Genomic DNA, 27036 nt, shown 5'->3' with positions numbered 1-27036 from the left:
ACCCTGTATGGCTTCTTAAGGCAAGGGAGCTTTGACTTAGCTTTTTTACATAGTAGGTATGGAATTGGCATTTAGAAATTCATTCTTTTGCTTACTCTTTTATTTCTGCTTCGGTGTCTGTCTTATCAAAATATTATAAGAAGTGTGAAGAATGAGAAATTGTATATAAACCAAGCTTCTAAACAGAAGAATTTTCTGTTCTAGATGCCTGAGACTTGATGTAGTTTAATTGGTATATGGATTTTAAAAGATGAAGGAAGACTAAAGTTTTGAAATATGGTAGACAGAGGGAGAAAACATTACTTGTCCAGTTTTTCAGGGACAGGATTGAGATATTCAGTGCAAATACATTACAGTTTGCATAATTAACTTTCATCCTGTTCTAGTTATCTAATGGAGTATCATTTGTCATTTCATTTGTTTAGCCCAATTCCCTCATCTGTGTCATAGTGCTATTTCTGTGACTGTGATGGGTGGGTTTGGAATGCAGAATCTGTTCTTTTAAATGTTGATATCAGTAATGTAAAGTTCTCCCTAAGTTTGATCTGGGTTATATCCTAGGATATGCTACCTCCTTACCCCATATGTGTTAGGAAAATGGCACAAGAGATTTTTAGCATTTGTATTGTTTTCATGGATGTAGTGGTAGAAGTGGGTAATTTTAGACTGAATTAATTCAACCAGAAAATTACTTGCCATAACAGAATGTGTCTCTCTGAGTTGCTCCTTGTATTTATAAATTAAGCATTGAAATGTCAATTGCTTTATGGCCTCTACTCTGCTACTTTTCATTTCTTAAGCTTGGCATAATGGGAACAGTGTGGGCTCTGGAATCAGACTCAAGTTCAAATCGTTGTTAGCAGATTCACAGTGAGACCTTAAACTCTCTGAGCTTCAGTTTCCTGTCTTTAAAATGGGATTGTTATGAGGATTAAGTAGCATAGAGAACTTGTCTGGCACAATGCCTAGTACACAGCAGGTGTTGGGTAGATGATCTTATTCCTATATTAAAACTGACATCAGCTATTTATTAATGTGATTTCATTTTAAATGTGACAGACATATACATATTAAGGAGCTTCTTTACTTTGGAAAATCATTTTACAGTCTGACCCTATCACTTTGAACTTTTTTTCTCTTTTGTGGACTCTGGTATTGCTGCAGCAGAAAAGAAAGCCTTGAAAGATTAGCAACTATTTTATATCATCTATGCTAAAGATTTCCTTTAGCAAATTCATTGTGAGTTGACAATAATATACTTGTATTTATCTCATTAAATAATACAAATACCTAACCAAGCTTTATCTTTCTTGATTCCTTTCAGGCAAACACCTCATTAAGGAGATATATTTTCCATAGTTTCTTAAAACAGCCATTAATTTATACGTTATTAAGAGAAGTTGCTATGGTATTTATAATTTCCTTGTCTAATGATACTGTAAGTGACATTTTAGTTGGGACATATCTTTCAATATTTTAAGTTTTAAGGTTTTTATTCTTTCTTTTAATGAAAATACCAGGCTTATTATACATATTAACTTACTTCATGAGTTGGGAATTTTCTTTCTGATTTTGTAAAAAACGCTTTCCCTCATTTTTTTCTTAACGGAAGCTGAGTGAGAGAGAGACGGGATGTGTGTGTGTGGATCATTCAGTTTGTTTGGGTGGGGTGAAGCAGGAGAGCTAAGATTCTGCATTTTGTGAGGCAGGAAGGTTATTAATATCTTTAGAATTCAAGGCACTGTGCATACTTTGAATCTATAGAAAAATCAATGGGAAATGACTTCTACCATCTTAGCTTTTTAATTTATTTCTCAAGGGTGGAAGGAGATACCTTGACAGATTCAGCACTCAAATTCAAATGAGTATGAGAACAGGTGGCCAAATTTCTCCTCCACCTGCCATGCAACTTTATCGCAAGAAATGTTTCATTTAGCAAGTGCTGTTGCCAGCAGACACTTCTTTGTTTCCGAGCAGAAAAACAAATGGAGGGGGAATACTGCTTTGAAGAAAACCTTTTTCTTGACTTTCTTTTTAAATTGTGAGTGTGAGAAATATGTCTTTTATTTTTCTGGGGGACGGGTGGTGGAAAGCGTGAGTCAGCGCCTTGATGAAGCCGCCCGATTTGTTGTATTATTATCCCATTCATGGCTTCCCTTTTTGGTTTGTGCATACCAACCCACTGGCACTGACTTTCACTTAGGATAATACTATTGCTCTGGGAAATTGCAAAATTTGTATAATACTTTTGACACTAACTCAGAAACCCCTATTCTTTTGTTACAGTGGAATTATTTTATTAGAATGCATTATTAGCTTTAACCTCTTTGTAATGTCATGGTCGCAAGAAAAAAAAGTCTGATGAAACTAATTGGGAACTAAATAGAGAAAAGTTGTGTTGTTCATGTGTTTTTACCTTTCTAGCTTTTCTGAGACTCATTTATTCTTTTTTCCCTTCAGAAATTAAAAATAGTACAAGAAAGTAAAGAGAACAATTGGACAACTGTTCTGATAGTCTTGGGCAGTACTTTTTTCTGCAAGTGCATATATCCTATAGCATCTTTTATTCATAGCATTGTTAATGTGCTGTTCTTCATTTGGTGTGAGCAAGACATTAACATGCCAGCGTATGGGCTTCCACATATAGCTTCTCCACCAAGGAAAGTCAAGTGTTTCGTGTTTTCGTGCTAAGAATTTCAAAAAGCACTAAAATGTCCCCTCTTTCTTGATGATAAAATTTGACCTCACCTGGCTTTCTGTATAACATGAACTGGTGCTTGCAATGATAGAAACCAATTGAGATGCACATTTCATAATTCGTCCAGTCGACACCTCATTTTTTAAACACAAAAGCACTCATTTCAGTGGGTTTTGGGGAAATTTTTTTTGGTATGGAAATTGATGAGTATTGGAAGACTCTGTGAGACTTTGGAGCCAAATGAAGCAATTGTGAACCCCCTCCCTTCCCCGTATAGCACACTAACAAACAAGATTGCTGTAGTGAATTCTAAGAGAACACGGTTCTTTATGGAATGCCTCTCAGACCGTGACCTCTACAGAACTGTTCATTGTAGAAAACATACTTGAACCACATTGGCAGAGCACTCTTACTGCAGCCCACCTAGCAGGTGCTACATGTAAGACACAATCCTTTATTATGGTGTTAAGTACAAAAAGAAAAAAATATTGTACACTTGATGATCTTTAAATTCCCATTAAAAAATCCGTTTGGGTGAACAGTGCCATGCAGATGGCAGGGGCTCAATACATGTTTGTACTAGCAATTTTGAGAATACATTTTCCACACTACCTTTCATAGGTTTATAGATTTAAAGATGGAATCTTTGCTTTAATGTGCGTATTCTGGAATACTAATGAAGTTGAACATTTTTCTGTTAACCATTTGTACTTATTTCTTCGTGAAGTGTGTGCTCATATCATTTACACATTTCCCATGAGGTAATTTTTAAATTATTGAAGTTTTTGAGGCGAGATTATAATGTTAGCATCACCCTGTGAACACATGACAATTACTTAGACTTTCTCTTTCCTTTGTCTTCAAATGGCAGTGCAAAGAAATGCCACGGTGTGTGTGTGTTCAGCTTGACCACCTTTGCAATGCTTTCAGTAAAACGATCAGATAGTGCCTCTATCTCTACCCCAATGCTCTTCAAAAAAGTAATTGTTCTCTTTGAGCAAGCACAGTTGACTGATTCATGTATACTTTGTGAAAGATTGCTTTTGTGCTCTGGCTGGTCATTGTTTAGAAAATAAGATGCGTCCAGTGGTAGTAGGGTGGGTGGGAGTGGCATGGTAGCAATATACAGACATTGTAGGAAGAAGATTTGATTTTTAGACAGAAAATTGATGAACACAATCTCTCCCATGAATAATTTTATAGTGTTGATGAATTGGGACTATTTGGGCAGGATTTACTTAATTCTAAGTTAGCCTGTAAAAGTGAATCCAAATAACAATTCTTTTAAGCAGAATTAAGAAATTATTATTCTTAATGAGTTTACATAGAACAAAAGGTTTCCTGCATAACTGTCTTATAAACTTCAGAGCTATTATCTACTTATCTACTATAAACACTTGATTTTTCAAATGGATGGGCTGGAAGAGAGCAGAGGTATTTTAGTGTTAGCTAGTATTGGAAGAGTTAGTAGTAATTAATAATCCTACTAGGTTTCTGACTGCCAGCACTACCTCATGGAGTCAACCCTCAGCCTGGGAAGTTATTTAGAACAGGAAACTGCTTTAGAAAAATTTTCCTGAAGGGCTTCATCCTTCTATATCAGGGTTTCTCAACCTTGGCACTTGTGACGTTTTTGCCTGAGTACATCTTTAACGTGGAGAACCCTCCTGTGCTTCATAGGATGTTTAGCAGCATCCCACTGGATGACAGTAGCCCTCCCCTCGCCTCCTCCCCCTTGCAACAATGAAAAATGTCTCCAGACATTGCCAAATGTGGGGAAGGGGGGAGGCAAAATCGGCCTGGTCCCCCTGCCCCACTGGTCTTTCTATTGCTTTTAACCTTATGGCTTGAAAAAAGATAAGATTAAAAAAATGTTATTTAGTTTTGGAATTACTCAGATAATCTTTCCTTTAAGGCTGGTTGGTTATAATGGTGGCCTAGGCTTTGCAGAGAGGCTTCACCTCCCTGCAGTGCTGGAGACCACTGCTCTTCACATCCAGTCAATAAACCTAATGAAAAGGACATAGAAGAGAACATTGAATCTGCTCAGAAGGTTGACATGGCATGTACTGTTACTGATGCAGAAATAATAGGGAGTGTTCTGAATGTTAAAAAGTCAAAAGATGTTGATAAAAGTCATAAAGAAGATGACTTTACTGAAGGCTTCTTCAGGTTTGGAAGTAATTAATTAGAAAGCCAGCCATATTATCTTGCCGAGAAAGGGCTGCATTTGCACATTCTGCTTTTCAATTTGAAGAGCAAGAGACAAATAACAAGTAAACAAGTTGTTATTTGTAGTTTATTCAAAAAAGGGAATTTCTAGGATATGTCTTAGGGGCAATGTGGTTTCAGCTTTATTCCTGTCCCTTCTACATCTGTGGTTTTATAAAAATGATAATTGATGGTCATTTACAGCACTGCATGATAAAGAAATGTCTTTGGAATGATCTGCAGAAATGAGATTCTGTATTCATTCAGATGACATATATTAAACCTCTCATGAGCCAGGCTCTATGCAGGGAATACGGACACTAATAAAACATTCTGCTTGAATATCCCGTTAAAGTAATTGTGGATGAATGGAAATTTTCTGGTCGTGATACCAATCACCATCAGTCCATTTCTCACTTTTCCAATTGATTCTGTAATTTTTAGTGTCTCTGCAAAAGCTGTTTAAAAGTATGTGTGAGTGTATGTATCCTACATATCATGTATATAATTTAATTCTTCTCAAAGCTATTTCTGAAACCAGTGAAAAGCTATATTCATTTTCTTTTATTCTTGTTAAAGTCTTATTTAAATTATTCTCTTCTTTATTAAATTTCCATGAGAATTGAATAAAACTTGGTTATATATTATTAATTCATTTTTTGTTATACTATGGTGCTAATATCATTAAGAAGAATTGATGTCACCCTTAAGTCCAGAATTTTTGCTGATTATTGCAGGATTTAAAGCCATTTGGTTGGTGTCAGTATTCAAAAAGCAGGATCTTTATTAAAAGTATGGTATAGTCTTAATACTTTTTTCTTGTTAAAACTGATCAACTTAGATTATAGGTATGGTAGGAAAAAAAAAGTGAAATTTTTATGGTATTAGATAGCCCGGACTTAGAAAAACAAATAATTCAACATTTAAGAAGTTACAGATAAATAGGAAAAATACAGAGTTCTAGCACTTGAAAATCCATTCTCCCTCCTCCTTTCCTAAAGCCCGTTTTAGCAGTCTACATCATGAATGCACAGATCCATTCAGAGCCATGGACTCCCTGCTCTTGGGCAGATGATTCAGAGACAATTTTAGCAACGTATTCCTAAGGAAACACAGGCCCGCCTAGTCTAAGGAATAATGCAAGGTTGTACCATGATGGTTATTTTTTTAGTGTAACCTAACTGAGGCCTTTTAACTATTAAATATTTTGCCATGTTCTTTGTGAAACTAACTGGCCTGTTGAATACAGGTTCTCCAATCCTTATTATGGTCTCTGAAAAATTACTAATGTAATATATACATGAGCATAGCTTATATTTATTATTTCTATTATTCATTTCTTTGAAACGATGGAAATGCCTCAAGGCTGTAGCTGTTTAGCTAAATAATCCCAAACCGATAAGCGAGGGATAATGCTAGAAAATGAAATTATTTCCTGGGTAAAATTTTTTGTTCACTTGGGGTTGATTAGAACTATAACTAACAACAGAAGAGGAAGTAATGTATTCATATATCACGCTTAATCTTTGACTTCTATTAATGGGGTGTTTGGAGTTTGGAATCAGACAAGACTTAGATTCAAATCCTGGCCCAAGCATTTTAATACCTTTGTGACCTTAGGTAAGTTATTTTTAACCTTTCTGTAGCTCATTTTCCTTATCCTTAGTAAAAAGGAGATAATAATAGTACTTGTTGCAATGGATTGTTTTAAGGATTATGAGATCGTGTGTGTAAATTTCTTGGCAATTACCTGCTACATAATGACTGTTCAATAAATGATAGATATTATTTTTCTCTTTCTAAAAGTAGGTATTCCAGATTAATTTTAACTGTGAATAACACAATTTGATTGTATTGCTCCCTAAACAGTGAAATGCCAAAAGCAATTACTCTGGTGCTAAAAAAAACCCTTCATGATTACAGTTTTGAACTAGCTTTTAGGTTGATTTCTCAGTTCTCATTTATCTTTTCTGACTTTGGAAAGCTTTTTACATATACATGTATATTTCTTCTATGATCTAAAATGCTATGAGCCTAAAATACAGTGCAACTAAATTCAGCGTATTCCATAGTGAGATGATTGGCACCAGTGACTGTTTCTCTGTGTAGTTTCATTGTTGTGAATTGTATGACGTTTTAATTTGCCTTTCTTTCTCATTTTAAAATATTTTCAGATCTCTAGTGGAAGAGGAAGACCAACACATGAAATTGTCCCTTGGAAGCAGCGAAATGGGCCTCTCATCCCATTTGCAGTCTTCCAAGGCAGGAGCTACACGCATCTTTACCAGCAATACCCACAGTTCTGTGGTGTTACAGGTAATCTAAGTTGTCCCTTTTGTAGTATTTACATAGCTTTAAAAACCACCTGGAGTTTTTGTGTGTCGATAATGGTGGAGGTCGTATGAGTGTGTGGACAGGGTATACATGCGAACTCTCTGTACTTTCTGCTCAAGTTTGCTGTGAACCTAAAACAGCTCTAAAAAAATAAAGTTTGTTAATTCAAAAAAAGCAAACAAACACCAGAGGAGAAGCTTTAAGGGAACAGCTGCATAAAAAAAAAAAAAATCCCCAGAGTTCATTCTTTGTTTTGTTTGTGTAAAGGAGGTCTTGCTGTCATGCCACTTTCTTATAGAATATTGTACCTGGCAGCACTGACTTTCCATTACGTCTCAGTAATGTAAATATCAGAAAGTGCCTACACTAAATTTTCGAGTTCTTCACTCACAACCTATTTTACCATCACCTTTATCATAGTCCTAAGATCATATTTATTTGGTGTCTCAATTCACATTGGCAATATTAGGTGCTGGAGTAGCAGTGAGGACTGCTGGATGCAAACACACTGAGAGATGTAAGAAGTAATAGCTGACATCAGAGGAGAGGACAGAAGAACAGTAGGAAGCCGAAAGAGCACGCAAAAATTGCACTGTCGAGCTATTTAACCTGGCGATAAGCAGTCCATGTACCCCTGACTGTGGTGGCCACTCCCTGACCTCTGTGGGTGTTGCTGAATTAGAGAACAGTATAATAGTGGATGTCCATAAATTTCTTCTAGATATAGTTAAATTCTATCAATCTTCTTTGCTTGGTAAAATAAGGAAAATAAATCTTTTAAAATATATTTTTTAAAAGAAATCTCCTCAGGTGAATTTCATGCATATCCCTGATAGGAACCATTATCCTAAAGAAGTATGTAGTGGATAGTGTACAGTATAGCATGTAGCATAGCGAGAGAAGAGGCTTTTATTTGCTGTGTGGCCTTGCTGTGTGATGTAATTTCTGTGTGCTTCATTTTTCTTCTCTCTAAAATATGACCCTTGACCAGCAGATCTCTAAATTGTCTTCTAGTTCCCATTTGTGATTCACTGAAGTCTCATTTTCCCAGTGTTTCCATTTCTAATGGGAGCTGGGTTTTATGGGTCACTGTCCTGTGGGTATCATCAATAAATATGTAAAGGTCAGGAAGGAAAAGCTTTCCATCTGCCCACATCTTAATTCTATGTAAATGGTTTCGTTGTTGGTTTTTCAGGGCTATAAGAGTAGAGAATGAGGGCATCAAGCAGTTAGGAAAAGCACGAGAGGAAGAGGTTTTTTGTTATATTAAAGTACTCTCTCTAAGGAAAAGTAAAGAAACCCACTTACCCCTCCACTATACTCCTGTGCTATCCATGGCCATGGTCACGTGTTAAAGCCGATTTTTGTGGTCCTCCTAGATTTTTAAAAATACTTTAAACCAAATAATGACAGCCACTGCAGTCGTTTAGAGCAGTGGTCCTCAAATTTTAATGTGGATCAGAATCACAAGGAGGAGGGTTATTAAAACACTGAGAGTTTCTGAATCAAAAACTCTGGGGGTGGGGCCCAGAAAAGTGCATTTCTAACAAGTTTCCAGGTTGCTGCAGGTCCAGGGAAGATGCTTTCAGAACCGCTGTTCTAGACGCAGCGTCCTTCTTCCATCAAGAGAGATGGCCTCTGCCTTCCTCCCTCTATATTAAGTGGAGAAAAGTTATTGTTATAATGGAAAAAGACTGGAAATACCTTATATATCCATCAATAGGGAAATGGTTACATAAATTATGTTGCATCAAAACTATGTAATACTGTGCAGTCACTCAAAAGAGTGAGATAGATCTGTGTGTATTGAATGGAAAGAATGTATTCAATCAAAAAAGTAACAGGACAAATGTGGCATATCCACACAATGGAATGTTATTCAGCTCTATAAAGGAATGAAGTACTGCCACATGGACAACATGCATTAACCTTGAAAACCTGATGCTAAGTGAAAGAAGCTAGTTATAAAGACTGCATTTTGTGATTCCATTCATATGAAACATCCAGAATAGGGAAATCCATAGAGACAGAACGTAGACTAGTGGTTGTTCAGGGTTGGAGAAAATGAGAGGATACAAGGATGATAGCTCAAGGGTACGAGTTTCTTTTTGAGGTGATGAAAATATCCTAAAATTGGCTGTGGAGATGATTGCACATATTATCTGTGAATATACCAAAAAACACTGAATTGTACACTTTAATGGGTGAACTGTGTGGTATGTTAGTTATATCTCAATAAAGCTGTTAAGAGAAGTAACAGGGCACTATATATTGTATAATCCTGCCTATTTGTAGAAAAAATATACAATGTGTATACATATACATGAATATAAATGCATAGCAAAAGGTCTGGAAACATTAGGGAGGCTGGTGAATGATGTCTTACACTTTTTGCTGCACTGTTTAATATTTTTTACAATTGAAATATATTTATGTATAGCCTGTGTAGTTTAAAAAACATAATGGTTGACTAAACAAGTGTAGCTGGGTCTTAGAACCCCCAGCTCTGTCACGTTTTAGCTCAGCCTCTGTCGGTCCAGGCTGGTGGTGGGAACAGTGATGTGAAAGGAACATGAGAGTTGTATTAAGTGAGGATGATCTTTCTTCAACTGATTAGTTAATGTTATTATAATATTTTCCGTGGTGGCGTAGAGCTACCACTCTATATTTCTATTGAAGAACTTTGGATGTCTCTTTAAAAGTCTATTAAAAATTATGTTCTCACAAACTGAGGTTTTTAAGTACACACACCAACATGGACTTTGTTTTTGTACCTAATCTTACGTGTGTAGTTGTGATGGGAACAAGCTAGAGAAGTGTTTAATGTGTAAATGTTATCATTGTTTTAAAATTAGCAATCATACAAACTCTAGTTTCAAAAGGCATTGAAAGTAGCTGTCAGGGGAGCAGATCCCTGGGGAGAAACTGTTCTAAGAAGTTTCACTCTGCAGGATTGCCCCACTGCATAACTGTAGTGGAAAGGGCGTGAGTTTAGGCCAAAACTGGAATCAGTTTTACCACTTACCGGCTAGTTATGTGACTTTGGCAAAGTCTTTTATCTTACCCTCTCTGGGCCAGTTTCCTTATCTGTAATATGGGTAAGAGATGTGAGGATTAAATGTGACAATTCATGGGAAAGTAAGGTGCCTAATAAATATCCATTTATTTTCCTTTCATTTGAGCCAAACAGGGAAGGCGTCAGAGGAAATGTAGCTGATCAGAAGCGACGGGTATGCCAAATAAGGCGTCCATCTGGTTGGCTTGATCTGCTCTAGCAGATTAGTTGTCTCCATTAAATAGGCTTCAACAAACTGAGCTGTCAAACAAAGTCCCTAGAAAGAATTTTTGTAACTAATAGGCTTGGATTCCTAGAACCTTGAGCAAATCCCAGGAGAATCCGTGATGGCGTTAGCAGTGCAAATTACTTTTATTCAAGTAAGGAAGATGAACCAGGGTTTGCCTAAGTAGTAATTGGTAAAATCAAGGATTATTTCATTTTCCTCACTCCTTTGCTACTACTACAGCCATGGTTACTTCTCATGGAAAACTTCCATCTTTTGACTTCGCCTATTATCCTAGGTTGTTAACATCTTTTACTACCCCATCCTAGGGGAATTAATTGAATCACACCCTTCCTAGCACCTTCACTTTTTAAAAAATAACAGCTTTAGGGAGGTAGAATTTATCTACCATATAACTCACCCATTTAAAGTGTACTCTTCAATGTTTTTTAGTATATTCACAGGGTTTTGCAAATGTCACCGCAATCCATTGCAGAACATTTTCATTTCTCTATTATTACCTTGTATGCATTAGCAGTCACTCCCCATCTACTCCCAACCTCTTTCCTAGCTCTAGGCAATTGTTAATCTTTTCTCTGTCTCTATAGATTTGCCTATTCTGAAGATTTCATATAAATGGAATCATACAGTATGTGGTCTTTTGTGACTGTTTTTTTTTTTACTTAGCATGGTGTTTTCAAGATTTAGTCACGTAGCGTGCATCCGTACTTTTTTCCTTTTCATGACTGAGTAATATTCCATTGTATGGATATACCACATTTTTTAAATCCATTCATCCATTGATGAACATTTGGATTGTTTCCACTTTTTGGCTATTATGAATAATTCTGCTATGAACATTCATGTACAGGTGTCTGTGTAGACATGTTTTCATTTATCTTTCATAGATACCTAAGAGTAGAATTGCTGGGTCATATAGTAATTCTATGTTTAATCTTTTGAACAACTGTCAGAGCGTTTTCCAAAGTGGCTGCACCAGTTTACATTCCCATTGACAATGTCTGAGGGTTCCAATTTTTCCATAGTCTCACCAACAAGTATTATCTGTCTTTTTTTATTATAGCCATACTGGAAAGTGTGAAGTGGTATCTCCTGGTTTTGATTTGTATTTTCCTGATGACTAATGATACTGAGCACCTTTTCATTTGTGTTTATGGCCATTTATATATCCTCTTTGGAGAACTGTCTATTCAGATCAGTTCTCCATATTTTAGTTGTTATTTTTTTATTATTCAGTTTTAAGAGTTATTTATATATTCTAGATATAAGTCCCTTGTCAGATACATTTTTTGCAAGTATTTTCTCCCAGCACCTTCAGTTTTATGGTTCCTTGTTTTTCTGCCATAACTACTCTGCCAATCTTCTTCTTCTTCTTTTTTTTTTTTTTAAGGATTGGCACCTGGGCTAACAACTGTTGCCAATCTTTTTTTTTTTTTTCTGCTGTATCTCCCCCAACAGCCCCTGTACACAGTTGTATATCTTAGTTGCAGGTACTTCTACTTGTGGGACGTGGGACGCCGTCTCAACTTGGCCTGATGAGCAGTGCCATGTCCGCGCCCAGGATCTGAACCCTGGGCCGCCGCAGTGGAGCGCATGAACCCAACCACTTGGCCACGGAGCCGGCCCCTGCCAATCTTCAATACTTTATCCATTTGACCATATAATCTTTGCTACTGCATTACCTTAGTAGAGTTAATAGGACAGATAGTCAAGGCAAATGCCTGGAAGAATTCTGATTTTTCACTATTCTCTAAACGTATATTATTCCTTCACACTTCAGTGTATTTGCACCCATTCTCTCTCCCTGGAATGCCCTTACTTTACTTTTTCTGTCTAGTAAAACCCCTACTTATTCATAATGATCTATCTTAAACAGTAAGGGGTAAAACTAGGATTCCGGTTTTGGCCTAAACTCATGTCCTTCCCACTACAGTTATGCAGCGGGGTAATCCTGCAGAGTGAGACTTCTTAAAACAGTTTCTCCCCATGGATCTGTTCCCTGGACAGCTACTTTCAGTGCCTTTTAAAGCTGGAGTTTGTGTTGGCCCAGGCAGTTAGTGGCTCCCTCTATTCCTCCCTCCTTGCCCTTGTTGATATCACCTATGAGTGAGATCTGCAAGATCCGGGATCTAATTTGTTGTTTCTCTGTGCCTATGATCTAGTGCTGGGGTACATGGTGACCGCTTAATAAATGTCCATTATTATTATTATTGTTATTTGTTATTAACATTATTATTATCATTAAAAGAGTTAATACAAAGAGCCTAGTCCAGTACCTGCACAGGGGAAGTACTCAATGCTTTTCACTGCTTTTGTTGGTATTGTTTGTGGAATAAATGAATTTGGATGGCAGTTGTAAATCACTTTCATGTATACTTGCCTCACTGATACTTGAAACAGTATTGTGAAGTAGAAAAGGCAAGAATCATTGTCTCCGTTTTATAGATTAGGAAACTGAAGCTCAGGGAAGTTAGGAGGCTTGCCCAAATCATTTAGTCAATAAGTCACAAAAACTAGGACTTGAACACAGGTTTTCTGACTGTAAATTTGTGTTTGTATTTCTTCTACTCTTATTCTAAACTATATTATCTTTTTAAATATAATGTCTACAAATATTGTTTTCCTAAGTCAATGAAAATTGTAAGAACATAAACTAACAAGGGCTAAAAGATGATTTGGCATGAATGATATAATGAAAATTTTATTCTTAATAGAAATAGCAGAATTATGCAGAATGTCTTCCTGCCTGCCTGCCCTTCTTCTCTTCCCCTGCCAAAATTGGAAAAAACTAAATCAAACAAACAAAGCAGAGAGAAAAAAATGTTAACCACCAGTTGGAAGCATCCTTGTTAGGACAAGGAGGCTATAACTAGAGTACCATGTTTTAGCTGATGGAAGTATATGTTAATTATAGAATGCTTTCCTAGGTGGAGACAATCATTTCTTGATTGTTGGCTCTGGTTACTCAAACCTACAAAGCTTGAAAATGCCTCCCTACCCTGGATGCCTAGGCTCCTAATTGGTATTTTCTCATGTTAAGATTGGTGCCTACCAGATTACTCTTTCCATATTTTCCTTCATTTTCTCTATTTATATTCTTTGTCCAATTTGGCTTGTAAAGTCAATGAAAGATATCATTTTATAGTCTCAAATTATTATCTACGTAATAGAATGTTAAAGAAATGGGTTATCCCAAGGGCCTATGCAAATTAACTTGTGTTGCCTTCCAGTGGGCTAACTTCATGACATGGTTATCCTAAGGTAAACGTTTGGGTTGCTGATCATGTCATATTGATGAACTGTACCCTATTTTAAAACTTTATGATCATAAGATAAACAACTTTAAAAATGTATTGTTAACATAAGAAAGGGAGACATAAGGATTTTAAGATAAGTTATATTTTATAAAAGAAGACCTCAAATAATCTAGATTTTTGAAGTTTTTATTAAAATGGTACTTTTTATTTATTTCAGTTTCCTGAGTGGCATCTAGAATATAGAGAAATGAATGTATAATTTTTCTAGGGAATAGCACTTTGTGTACTTAGGTTAGGGTACAATAGGCATTCTAATACTTCCAACTGAGTGTGTGTCTTTAAGATATAAGTTGGAAGAGAGTCTTTCACCTTTCCTTTTACGTTACTTTAGTGTATTATTACCCTGTTCTTTCGAATGAGTGTTTTTGGTTATTTAGCATGTGTTGAAGTGTAGAGAGGACTAGCACATACCAACTGAGAGTCAAATATGCTGTAATACATAATTTCAGTTTCTGATTGTTTGTTGCTGGTATATAGTAATACAGTTTGTTATTGATTATCGATATTGCATCTTGCAACCTTGATAAACTAACTTATTAGTTCCGGGAGTTTTTTGTAGATTCGTAGGATTTTCTACATAGATAATCATTTTGCCTATAAGTAAAGACAATCTGATGCCTTTTGATTTGTTTTCTTGCCCTATTGCACTGGGTAGGAACTCCAGAAAAATGTTGAATAGAAGTGATTCGAGTGTACATTCTTGCTTTGTTCCTGATTTTGGTAGGGGGAACATTCAGTCTTTGACCATTAAATATGATATTAGCAGGGCTGGCCCCGTGGCCGAGCGGTTAAGTTCGCGCGCTCCGCTGCAGGCGGCCCAGTGTTTCGTTGGTTCGAATCCTGGGCGTGGACATGACACTGCTCATCGAGCCACACTGAGGCAGCATCCCACATGCCACAACTAGAAGGACCCACAACGAAGAATACACAACTATGTACCGGGGGGCTTTGGGGAGAAAAAGGAAAAAATAAAATCTTAAAAAAAAAAAAATATATTAGCTATAGCTTTGAGGAAGTTCCTTTCTGTTCCTAGTTTGCTGAGAGTTTTTTTTTTAATCACAAATAGATGTTGGATTTTGTCAAATGCTTTTTTGCACCTATTGAGATTATCTTATCATTTTTCTTTATTAGTCTATAAACATTACAAATTATATTGATTGATTTTTGAATGCTAAAGCAACAATAGATTGCAGGAATAAACCCCACTTGGTCACGATGTACTATCAAATTGGATTTGCTAAAATTTTTGGAACTTTTGCATCTATGCCCATGAGGGATTTTTTATTATCTTTGTCTGGTTTTGGTATTAGGATGATGCTGGCTTTGTAGAATGAGTTGGGACGCGTTCCCTGCTCTTAATTTTCTGAATATGTTTGTGTAGAATTGGTATTATTTCTTCCTTAAATGTTTGGTAGAATTCACTGGTGAAAATTCGCATTTATAATAGACATATGGCTATTCAGATTATTTACTTCTTCAAGAGTAATCTTTAGTAGCTTGTGTCTTTCCAAGAATTTGTTCATTTTCACTAAATTGTCAAATTTATTGGCAAACAGTTGTTCATATTTCTTTATTATCCTTTTAATATCTATACAATCTGTAGTAATAATCACCTCTCTCAATCCTGCTATTGGTAATTTCTGTTTTTTTCTCTTTTTTTCCCTAATCAGTCTGGCTAGAGTTTTATCAGATGTATGGATCTTGTCAAAGAACCAGCTTTTTGGATTTATTGCTTTTTCTTTATTGTTCTGTTTTATAGTTCATTAATCTCCTCTCTGATCTTTATTATTTCCATTCTCCTCTTAATTTGCTCTTCTATTTCTAGTTTCTTAAGCAAGAAGCTGCGATCTTTTATCAGATTGATAATAAATATTCTTTGCTCTGAAATATATTTTGTCTGATATTATAGTCAAGCCAGCTTTCCTTTAATTATTGTTAGCTTGCCATATCTTCTGACGTCTTTTGACTTTTTTATTTTTAAATGAATATACAGTAGAATAGATGTTTTTATTGGTCTATAGATTTATGAGTTTTAACAAATATACTGTTTTGTGTAATCACACCACGATTGTGATACAGGACTGTTCCATTACCCCAACATACTCTCTTGTTACCCCTTGATGGCCACACTCATCCCCACCTGTATACCCTGGAAACTACTGATCTGTTTTCTGTCACTGTATTTTTGTCTTTCTGAGGATATTATATACATGGCATCATACAGTCTATAAGCTTTTGAGACTGGCTTCTTTGACTTCATCTAATATCTTTGAGATCCATCCGGTTTGTTGTGTGTATCAATAATTTGTTCCTCTTTATTGGTAAGCAGTATTCCGTGGTATGGAGTTTTGTGGGGTCTCTTTTCCATGCTCCTCCATCTTGACCATCTCCCCAGTACTTCCAGGTTCCCTGGGGCTCTCATTTTGGTCCTCTGGCCTGAAAGATGGGGCTTTATTTGTCCTGCTCTACCATATACTTCCCAGGACTGAACTGGTATCCTGGTCCAAATACAGAGATGTATTCACTGAAGAGGAGCTATCACAACTCCTCTGATCAAAAAGGAAGATTCTTCTCCCTCAGAACTTTAGGCATTTGCCATCCCCACTGTCGCCACTGTCGCTGTTGCCGCCACTACTACCTTGGAATTGCCTGGGGATTGGGGTTCAAGAGAGCAGAGGAAAAAAAAAGTACAATGGATTTTCTCCACTCTTTCTGCACTTTAAGAATCCTTTTTTCCTGGTATTCCAGCCAGAAGTCAGGCTTTCTCTGCTCCCAGATGACTGCCTCCAGGTAACTTGAAGCCTGAAGTCCAGGCTGGGGTATATTGGGGAAAAAGTAGGAGGTCAACTGAAGGACTCACTGCCAGTTTGGTAGTACTTTACATTCCAATTTTCTTCCCCAATTCTTCTGCTATCATTAACATGTTTGTATTCACTTTTAAGCTTTGTGAGGTGGAACCAGAGTGGCATTTATTCCAGGGCAAACTTTTTCCCAGTACTGAGGCAAATCCTTTTGAGTACTCCACTGCAGGCCCCAGGATTGTAAGGTTTCCACTCTTGTGGTTTGAATAGGAGCTATTCCCAGCCCTTGGGAGGCCTTGAAGAGTGCTCCTCATGCTCCTTTTGGGTAGTTCTTTCCCCGGACAAATACACCTATCAGTGTACTCACCTGAAAACTTGAGGGGGCCTGTTTTTAGATCTCGGTAGTCCTCTCTCTGTGCGGATCTCTCCTCTTGTGTTCTGCTGTACAAACCTAGCTGCCTTGACCTCCCTAGACACTCACTCAGGGGAGAATGCTGGGCTTCACCTTGGTTCCCACTCCCTGTACCTCCATCTGGAAACCAGGCAATAAGCGATCATGGGGCTCATCTAACTTGTTTCTCATCTTTCACAGATCTTTCTCCTTCATCCAGTCTTAAACTTTTTTTTCCCATATATTTTGTCTGTTTTCAAGTTGTTTCAAGAGGTAAGGTAACTTCAGTCCCTGTTACTTCATCTTCACTGGAAAGCGAAATGTATAAAATATAATTAAATGCTAAATTGTGAGACCCTGACGAACGGCACCTAATTATTTTAGAGATTTGGTTAGAGATAGCTTTACGAAGGAGGTCAAATTTGGACTAGGCTTTGAAGAAAGGACATTCTACATGAAAAATAATGACATAAATAAAGGTACTAGAAAAAGAATAAGCCTGGGTTTTGCCAATGAGACAGTCTGGACAACAACCTGATAAGATGGGTCAGAGCACTTAGGGAAAAAGTGAAAAGTAAGTGAACAGTTGAGTTGGGGCCAGATTAGAGAAGTCTTTCAGGTCTTATATTGTGATATAATGCAGTATTAGAAAGCCATTAGAAGTTTTTAAACTCTAAGCAATTTATATAATGAAAGCAGACTTTAATATTAATATAAGCTTTTATATCTAATCTATACATAAACTTTTATTTCTCTTTTACTTTAAACATGCATCTGTTCCTTTTCTGCCCTCTGAATTAAATGAAGAGCAGTCTTATAAAATCAGGACCATGTTATTGTTTTGATCAAATGCATTACATTTACTTAAATATTGGAGTAAACCCATTCCTTAACCTTCTCTACTTGAGTTCCTTAATCTTTGTTCATAAAACATATTTTCCATTAATAAATTTTATTGCTCTTCTCAGGATGCGTTTCCTTTTTACTCCACTTCCTTTTTGAAATTACACTGATCAAAACTAGATAGAATATGCTAGTAAGTTATTTCCAATGCAGCACTTAGTGGAAAGATTTGCTTATCAGGTTGATTTTTTTTTTTTTATTGAGGAAGATTAGCCCTGAGCTAACTGCTGCCAATCCTCCTCTTTTTGCTGAGGAAGACTGGCCCTGAGCTAACATCCGTGCCCGTCTTCCTCCACTTTATACACAGGATGCCTACCACAGCATGGCGTGCCAGGCGGTGCCATGTCCGCACCTGGGATCCGAACCCTCGAACCCCAGGCCACGGAAGTAGAACGTGTGCACTTAACCACTGTGCCACCGGGCCAGCCCCTCAGGTTGCTTTTTAATACCTGAGATATTCAATCTAGCTTTTTTCACAATGACATTGCAGTCCACCCTCTGTATCTGCGGGTTCTGTATTTGCGGATTCAGCCAACCCTAGAGGCCTACAGTGGTTGCGTCTGTACTGAATACATGAGACTTCTTTTCTTTTCATTATTCCCTTAACAATACAGTATAACAACTATTTACATAGCATTTACGTTGCATTAGGTATTATAAGTAATCTAGAGATGACAAAGTATACAGGAGGATGTGCATATGTTAAATGCAAATACTATGCCATTTTATATAAGGGACTTGAGCGTCTGTGGGTTCTGGTGTCTGCAGGGGTGGGACTGTGCGTGTTCGTCCTGGAACCAATCCCCTGCAGATACTGAGGGAGAACTATATTTAATCTGAAAGCTATTGACATCCAATCAACTTTTGGTATAAATTATTTGTAGCTCATCTGGTTTCTGTATTATCATTGTGTAATGTCAATGCATATCCTCTTCTGTTTTAATATGGCCATTTAAAAATTTATCAAACTCATTTTAAATGTTTCAGTTCTTCAGAGTACTACATGTGTACCTCCCTCTACTTAATAGTATTTGACGGTTTGATACATTGGGTAAGTTTAGTATAGAAAGGAGAAGAACTCTTTTTTAAATGCTATTTTTTCCCCCAAAGGGATGTGAAGAAAAAGAAAAAAAGAAGATATGGGGAGGTGTATAAGGGGTAAAAGGAAATATTAGAGTAAAGAAATTGAGAACAGACGACAGTCCCCTCATAAATGGAACCCAAGGCCCAGAAGAAATAGAAAAATAGAGAAGTAAGATAAGGATTAAGGCAGAAAAAAGTTGAGTTTAAAGAAACAAATCGTTTTAAATACACTCTAAAAGACTAATTGGAAACTTTGAGCAATTTTGCATAAAGCAGAGCTGTATTGGTGTATAGTGGATTAGCATATGAAAATAGACATCGAAGTTTATAGAATTCTGACAAGAGGAATGAGTACAAATTTGGTGGGAGAAGATGCTTTTATAATAAAAGGACACATTTTAAGTGTTCAGGTTACCTTTGAGAGTCTTCCTAGAGTTAAATAGGGGAAGAGATTTATAAGAATGAAAGCAAAAGTTAGATATATAGAATGCAGATGAGAATTGTGGATCCTTCTGCTTTTCTTTTAATGTGTGCATTCTCCACAAGATTAGAGTATAAAAGTTTTTACAGAAATGACTTCTTCTATACAACAAAGTATGTTGTAGAAGGAGCTTTAGATTTTTTCTCTTTAGACAGAGCTAGGATATACAGATATCAAGATGCAAACAAGATATTTAGAATCTGTATGAATACAATCTGAATTGACAGATCTTAGTTGGATAAAGATGGCAATAATCAGGAATAAAATTGGTAAATATGGAACTGGATAGTGGGATTATTCATTTATGCATTTGAAAATAAAGGTTGTGAAATATATACAAAGGGAAACTACTTTACATGCACTGAAAATAAATGCAAAACCTCACAAAAGCAGACAATTTACCGAAGGTAGATAAATCATGCTTAGAATAGAAGATACTGAGAATGTTCTAGAAGTAGTCTAAGGAGCCACAGCTTCCTCTGTTTTGGGATGCCAGATTACTCTGAGAAAGGTTAGAGGATTTTTTTTTAAGATAGTGCAAAGGGAAGCAAAATGATCAAATTTGTGAAGAGGGTAAAAGCTCCTGGTGTCTTAGCTGAGCTGTCCAGCTTTTGAGGATTGAGTATGTACCTCGACAAGCAGTTTTAACGGAATACGAAGCAAAGGAGAAATGACACAGACAATGATACAGGAAGTAGTAGCCATACCTTTTTTCAAAGAGAAAAAGAAGGAATAATAAGTAGGAGAAATGGTGCCTACTGACATTACTCAATTCACAGTGTAAAATATTTGTAGGAATATTTTCAAGACAGGAGGGCTAGCAAATGAGCCAAGTAGGTTTTTGGGGTTTTTTTAGTGGAAGAAAATAACTGAATGGATACAATCATTGCTTTTGACTGAGTAAGCCATGATTGCCTTTCAAAGATATTATCTACATATACCTTAGAGAAGAAGATTCAAAAATTATTTGATGAATAAAAATACAGTAAGATGGCATACAGTACCTAGTCTCACCTCATTGGTATCTTGACATCTCCCTTTTTCGCCAGTACCCAAGGTATGATGAATTTTCCAAGATAGACCAAATGCTTTAACTTGCCAGTAGCTACTGTGGGGACCTGGAATTGGCCACCCCAAGATATGTCTGTTTGGCATCAGGATTATTTGAGGCTGATTGCTTTTGATAAACTGGGACAGGGAAGGAGGCTCTGAGGAATGGAACTTGCCCTTCCTTAGGACACATTTACATTTGTAAGGTAAATCTCTATCTGTAAAAGGTGCCTCCCTCTCTGTACCAGGAAGAAGAAAGGAGATGACCTTCTCTCTAAAAACTCTTAATCAATACCAAAGGCAAGGACTTAAAATCTGCATTTTATTGTGCTAGTCTGGTAACCTCCTGTAACTGACTTCCCTCCCCCTCCCAACGCTGGTATTTCTTTAAGGATTAAGCATCTTTCCTTAGGCTAGGAACTGATTGCTGCGCTCACCTGTGACCGCCCAGTTCCAGACAATCGACTAGCCTCCTGCTACGCCCTCTGAGACAGCAGACCACTACCTGCTGTGTCCATCAAGCACTGTGCCAACAGGGCTATCTTGTGACTATTGTGGGAGGGACATTTCAATCACATGTGAAACACCCTGTTTGGGGGTATATAACCACTATGTGCACCCCGCTTCTTTGGTGCCCTTTCTTCCTTCGGGAAGAAAGGCCCTGGGCCATGGTTCCTCATAAAGCTTTGTTTACTTTTCTCTTGCTATTCTGTCTCATGTGAATTTAATTCGTTCTCCGGCCAGACGAACCCCCATTTGGGAAGAGGAAATGTCTTCCTCCCCTACACTATTAAAACTTTAAAAGTACATATTCTTCAAACTAACAGTTCCACGTCAAAGAATCTCTCCCAAAGATCTACTCACACGAGTAAGTATATGTATAAGGAGGTTCGTTGTAGCATTTCTTGTAATGGTAAAAGTCGAGCGACAACCTCAGTGAATGGATGAATAATTTATAGCATGCCCCCACTGTGGAATACTAAGCATCCACTAAAAAGAATGAAGTAGATTTGTGTGTACTGAGACAAAGGCTGTCTATCTTATGTGCTCAAGTGAATTTTAAAAATGCACAACAGTATGTATAGTGTCCCACTTTAAAACACCCTGTATACAGACAAGCAAAAGGTGGATTATGTATATGTATAGAAGGAGGCCTAGGAGTATATGGACTACACTGTTAACAGTAGTTATTCCTAGGAAGTAGAAGTGACCTTTTAGTTTTCCATTTATCTCCCTAGATATTTTTACAACAAGCATGTATTTCATTTTTTTTAAACCTGAAATTTATCCGAGGGAGAAAAAAGCCAAGCTGTTGGGAGCCAACTTTTTCCCCTCAAACCCTAGTTCGATTCCTCTTCTCTCATCTTACCCTTTACAGTTTAGCACAAATAAGCACTGTAGATACAATCTGTCTTATTATTGGGAGAAGTTTCACAAATAAAGTTCCTGGTTTCTAGTTAGCTTGTCACAAAATTAAAGTTCTGCCCAACGTGACTACATGATTTAAAAATATATTCCGAGTGGTGGCTTCTGGGTGAAATCTGGTTTGTTTCTTCATGCATTAATTGAACATTTATTAAGTGCCAACTGTGTGCCAAGCACTGGGGAATTCAAATATGCCGGTCCCTCGGCTGTTCAGCTGATGGTTCCCTCCTTCTCAGTTGCTTGACCATCCCACCCCACCCCCAGGGGTCGCATTCCTTACTTCTCAGTGCTCAGCTACATTTGAAAGGCAATACTTTAAACTTACTGCAACTTCGACTCCATATGTAAATCTTCAAAGAGCCACTTCTTGCCTTCTGCATGAGAATATTCCCCTAAAATTGTCATCTCTTTTTCCCTCCACTTTCCTAAATAACAGGGACAGATGATTTAGCAATGGCGAGTGGAAAATAGCGAGGGTGGGGATGTATAATGTTTGTGTTTACAAAGGAGAAGGGGCATTTGTGAAAGATTTGATATTTGTGAACAAAAACATATGTCAATCACTGTTGGAGAAAGAAGAGTGTGATACATAATGCTGTTCTAAAGTATATGTATAATGTATAAATATTTAAAAATATTTATCTCTCTCTCCAGAGAGAAAGTGGTTGGATCACATTACATCTTTGAAGTTCCAGTTCTGTAGATTCAGGCATTTTCTTTAAAAAGCAATTTAAAAATTATGATGAGATGATGTTTAGGCTGAGGTTTATATTATACATATGTGTAGGATCAATATTTCTAAAACTGCATTCAGCAATATGTCATGCCTTTTGCTTCATAAATCCGTGAAACAGAACTTTTTAAATAAAAGTTTTACTTGAGGTCATTAAAATATGAAGGGCATAGAATAAGCTTTGCTATTAGTTCTTGTGTTACATTACATTATATTATGAGAAAGTAATTTGTATGAGTATCTTCATGATTTTTTTTATAGTATAACGTTTCCATGTTTGAAACTACAGACTCAATCTTGCCAAAATCTTCATTTTGAGCCTCATTATTAAATTGTGTATTATCCCCTTTTTGTGCATTTTACCACCCTGTTATAAATGTAAAGTGTTTCGTTCTCCCAAGAATAGAGCAGAGGAACAACTGCCTGTTTGAATTGGTGGGGATCATCAAGGGAGTGGGTGGAAGCGCCTCAACAGGCCTGCTTCTCCCAGAGCCCTGCCTCTCCTCTGTACTGTGGCTGTTAGCCTCTTGATTCTCCACTAGACTCTAGGCATTTGGGGACAATTATGTCTCGTGTTGGGGCTCCCTGGGATCCTTTTTCCAAAGCTAATTAAATTCCAGACTTGCAACTTGGAAGATAATTGGTCAAGCAGCAGCAACGTACCGAGTATAAGGGTATCTAAAACACAATTCCTAATTGTCAAAGAGATGGAACAATCTAGCTGGTAGAAAGGAGCTCCTACCTTGCAGCTAATACAGATGCTTAGTACTTTTCTTTCTCAAAAAAAAAACCTATAAAGTGTCTCAGACAGCACTATAAAAGAGCTGTTAATATATTATTGTGGGAAGAAATATTAGTATAACACCCTAATTCTGCAAATGGGAAAATGCAAGTGTACGTGATAATTTTTTTTTCAAAATAAGATAAAAGCCAGGTCCAGACCGGTGGTGTAGTGGTTAAGTTTGCACGCTCCACTTCAGTGGCCCAGGGTTCGCAGGTTCGGATCCCAGGCGTGAACCCAGCACTGCTCGTCAAGCCACGCTGTGGAGGCATCCCATGTAAAATAGAGGAAGATTGGCACAGATGTTAGCTCAGTGACAATCTTCCTCACAAAAATAAATAAATAAATGAATAATAAGGTAAAAGCCAATGATTGTTTAAATAAGCAAATTTATATACTCTTTCCTTATTTGTTCTTAATCTAAATTAGTCTTAATTTTATCTTTTCCCTACAGTGAATTAAATATATGTTGTCACATCTCAAGTAAGCTGTTTAGTTTTTTTCTTCTTCTGAGTAATTATTCTGTTGGCTTTATGTACCAGACATGTTGCACGCACATTAATATGTAAACAGAATTTTAGCACACAGAGATTTGTATACTCATTTTACCTCGATTAGTGGCACAACTCATGTTCTTGTTGTAGGGCTTTGACCAGCTTCGACTTGAAGGATTGCTTTGTGATGTGACCCTGATGCCGGGTGACACAGACGATGCCTTCCCTGTGCACAGAGTCATGATGGCCTCTGCTAGTGATTACTTCAAGGCTATGTTCACAGGTAGGTTGACTCTTTAAACTCTGCATCTGCAGTAAAACAATATGAAAAATACGTGTTTAAATGTTCTTATTTCTAAAGTGAGATTCAGTCCTTCTCGCCTGTGTCTTTACAAGAAACAGTTTCAAAAGGAATAGACACCCAGCACGTGTGGTTGTTGGTGGCACTTTTTTAACTTGGGAAATGGATGTACTTTTTTCATACTTCCGCCCACCTGTATTTCACAGCTCTTCTTTTCCAGACACGTATCTGAATGGGCCATCTGAGACTCTGGGTCCTACTAATACAGTCTTTAATCCATCAAAAGATAGGAAGTGACAGAACGTTTTGGAAGCCTTTGCATCATATACGACCTCCTTTAGTATAGAGATATTCCTTTTTAACTGCTCTCTTGTAACTGTAAAATATGCAGAAGCCTGACTCTAACACGAATGCTTACAAAGAATAAAATTTTCCTTGCATCTAATTAGCAGCAGAAGTGAGTTTGACCTTAATTAAATTATCCACCTCCGTTTAATTGAATGTCTTTTTGTTTAAGGTGGAATGAAAGAACAAGATTTAATGTGCATTAAGCTTCATGGTGTGAGCAAAGTCGGTTTAAGGAAAATTATTGATTTCATTTATACTGCAAAGCTTTCTCTTAATATGGACAACCTTCAAGACACACTGGAAGCTGCCAGTTTTCTACAGATTCTACCGGTTTTGGACTTCTGCAAAGTGTTTCTCATATCTGGGGTAAGACATTTTCCAATGTTCAGATCTTTTCCCGCGATAGACTCTGATGTAGGCTGTTTAGAGTAGACTCACGAAGCTGTCGTATAGGCATGGGAAACTTTGGCTGTTAGAGAGAGGTGTCATGTAGTATGTGGTCTGGAAGCAGGTTGAGAGGAAAACAGTACAGGTGCATTTTACAAGACAGAATCATTTAAGAAAAGCCTTTTGTGTAATCAACTGACATCAGACAATAATAGTGTTTGATAACAATATATACCTTAACCTGTTTGATAATGTTATATATTTTAATCTAGTTTTATTCACCTTAATGATTTTATACAAGCACACTTCTTAAATGGAATTCTGGGGAAAAATAATCTGAGCTTCTAGAAGTCTTTTAATATAGGCTCAGTATTTTTTCCTTCCTTTAAATACGGGAGCTAGATCTTAAGAACTAACACCTATGTGTAAACCTGTACAGCTGCAAGTCTTGATTCCATAGAAACACATCCCCCACTGAATCATTTTTAGCCTTTTTTAATAGCTAAGAGAGGGCAAATACAACTACCAATCTGTGAACTACCTAGCAGTCACCTGGTTCCTGAGGACCGTGCCTTATTTTAGTTGAGACCCTTAAATTTTACTTCTGGGAAACGAAATGCCATGGTTACAGAGAATTATTGCCAAGAAAATTCCCAGAGCTTATAGAGCTTGCTTTTGTGATTGAAAATCATAGCAATAGTAATTTTTGATGTATTTTCTAATTTACTATATTGATGGATATGTTTTTCTCTAATTGATTTTAACTTATATCAGTTTTAGTATTGATAAATAATTGCTGTTAGGCCATTAAACATTTGCACTTACTCAACGTGGAGCCCTATCTTTAAAACTCTAAGTTCAAGAGAACGTGTCCTTAAGGATTTTGTTAATAAGCTACTCCTTATCTTCTAAAGTCAGCCAACAGCTAATTTGACTGGACTGTAGAAAGTGCGTTTTGTTTATTTATTTTCATTTTAAAGTACTCAGACTACTGTCACGCAATTACTCACAAGCTTTTAAACTCACTGTTATTTTAAGGGTTTTATGTAGCATGGTGTTAGAATGTGGATTCGTATTGTCCCCTTCTCTGCTGCACAAGGAGCCCAAGTGAGGTTTATTAATTTTCCATGTTATTGCTTATCACCATTACAGAATCTGTGCGCTAAATTTCATTTGAATTTAATCACACAAGGCCCTTCCCCTCAAGAACTATAAGCATCTTTTCTGTAGTTTTGTGCCGTTAATATCGTATAACAACATCATCTTAAGGAAAAATGAATTATATTGAATGTATTTTTTAAAATGTCTCAAGTCCAATAATTAATTTAGTAACAACGCTTAATGCTTACATTTATAAACTCTTAATATTGCTTTGCACTGATCTTAGCAACACTTGGTTGTCTGAGCCAAACGAGGTAGTGTCATTGCTTTGAAACTAATCATTAACAATAGCTGTTGTTGACCTATTCTCTAATACCAAAGTTTAGTACTTGTAACTTTAGATGTTGGCTGTGATCAATTCCTTTACCTGAAAGAAAAGGACCAAACTGGATAAGACACAATTTAGTAAGTTATAAAAGTATATAATTGTCAAAATAACAGTATTAGAAAATCATTTTGTTCTAGATAACTCTACTTAAAGCAAGTTTGTTTAAAGATGATATCACAGTGATTTTGCAATGTTGACAAATTTTCTATAATTAGAATGTTGGCGCCTCAACCTGTTTGAAATGGATGTATGTTTTAGCCCTCTGGAAATTGCTTCATTTTTATAAACATTTTATTGTCTTAAAGATGATAGTCTTCATTCCTGGTGTCCTCTGCAGACATCCTAAAACCCAATGCTAATGGAGAAGAGGCTTGTCCCTGACAAAGCTTAACTTGTGGTAGAGTCTTTTCCTGTCTCTCTGTTTTAGAACTTTCTTGCCTCCGAGCTTTGAGGAGATACCTCTTAGCGCCATTCTGTTTCCTTTTCTTTCATCCTGTTTGCTTAGGA

The 27036-nt window shown here is 36.8% G+C and overlaps 1 protein-coding gene across 16 annotated transcripts in view; it reads left to right on the top strand.

The window, feature by feature from the left end:
• Nucleotides 1–27036, top strand: part of KLHL13 (kelch like family member 13) — a 398101-nt gene that overhangs the window by 354261 nt on the left and 16804 nt on the right. For all 16 annotated transcript variants that reach the window (XM_070605998.1, XM_070605989.1, XM_070605997.1 and 13 more), the window contains 3 exons: nt 7084–7225; nt 24155–24287; nt 24823–25019. In XM_070605998.1, the coding sequence (XP_070462099.1) occupies nt 7084–7225; nt 24155–24287; nt 24823–25019 (472 nt within the window). The remainder of the gene's footprint in view (nt 1–7083; nt 7226–24154; nt 24288–24822; nt 25020–27036) is intronic.

Source organism: Equus przewalskii, chromosome X (assembly GCF_037783145.1).
Source record: "Equus przewalskii isolate Varuska chromosome X, EquPr2, whole genome shotgun sequence".
Classification (NCBI taxonomy): domain Eukaryota; kingdom Metazoa; phylum Chordata; class Mammalia; order Perissodactyla; family Equidae; genus Equus; species Equus przewalskii.
This window is presented reverse-complemented; position numbering and strand designations above follow the sequence as displayed.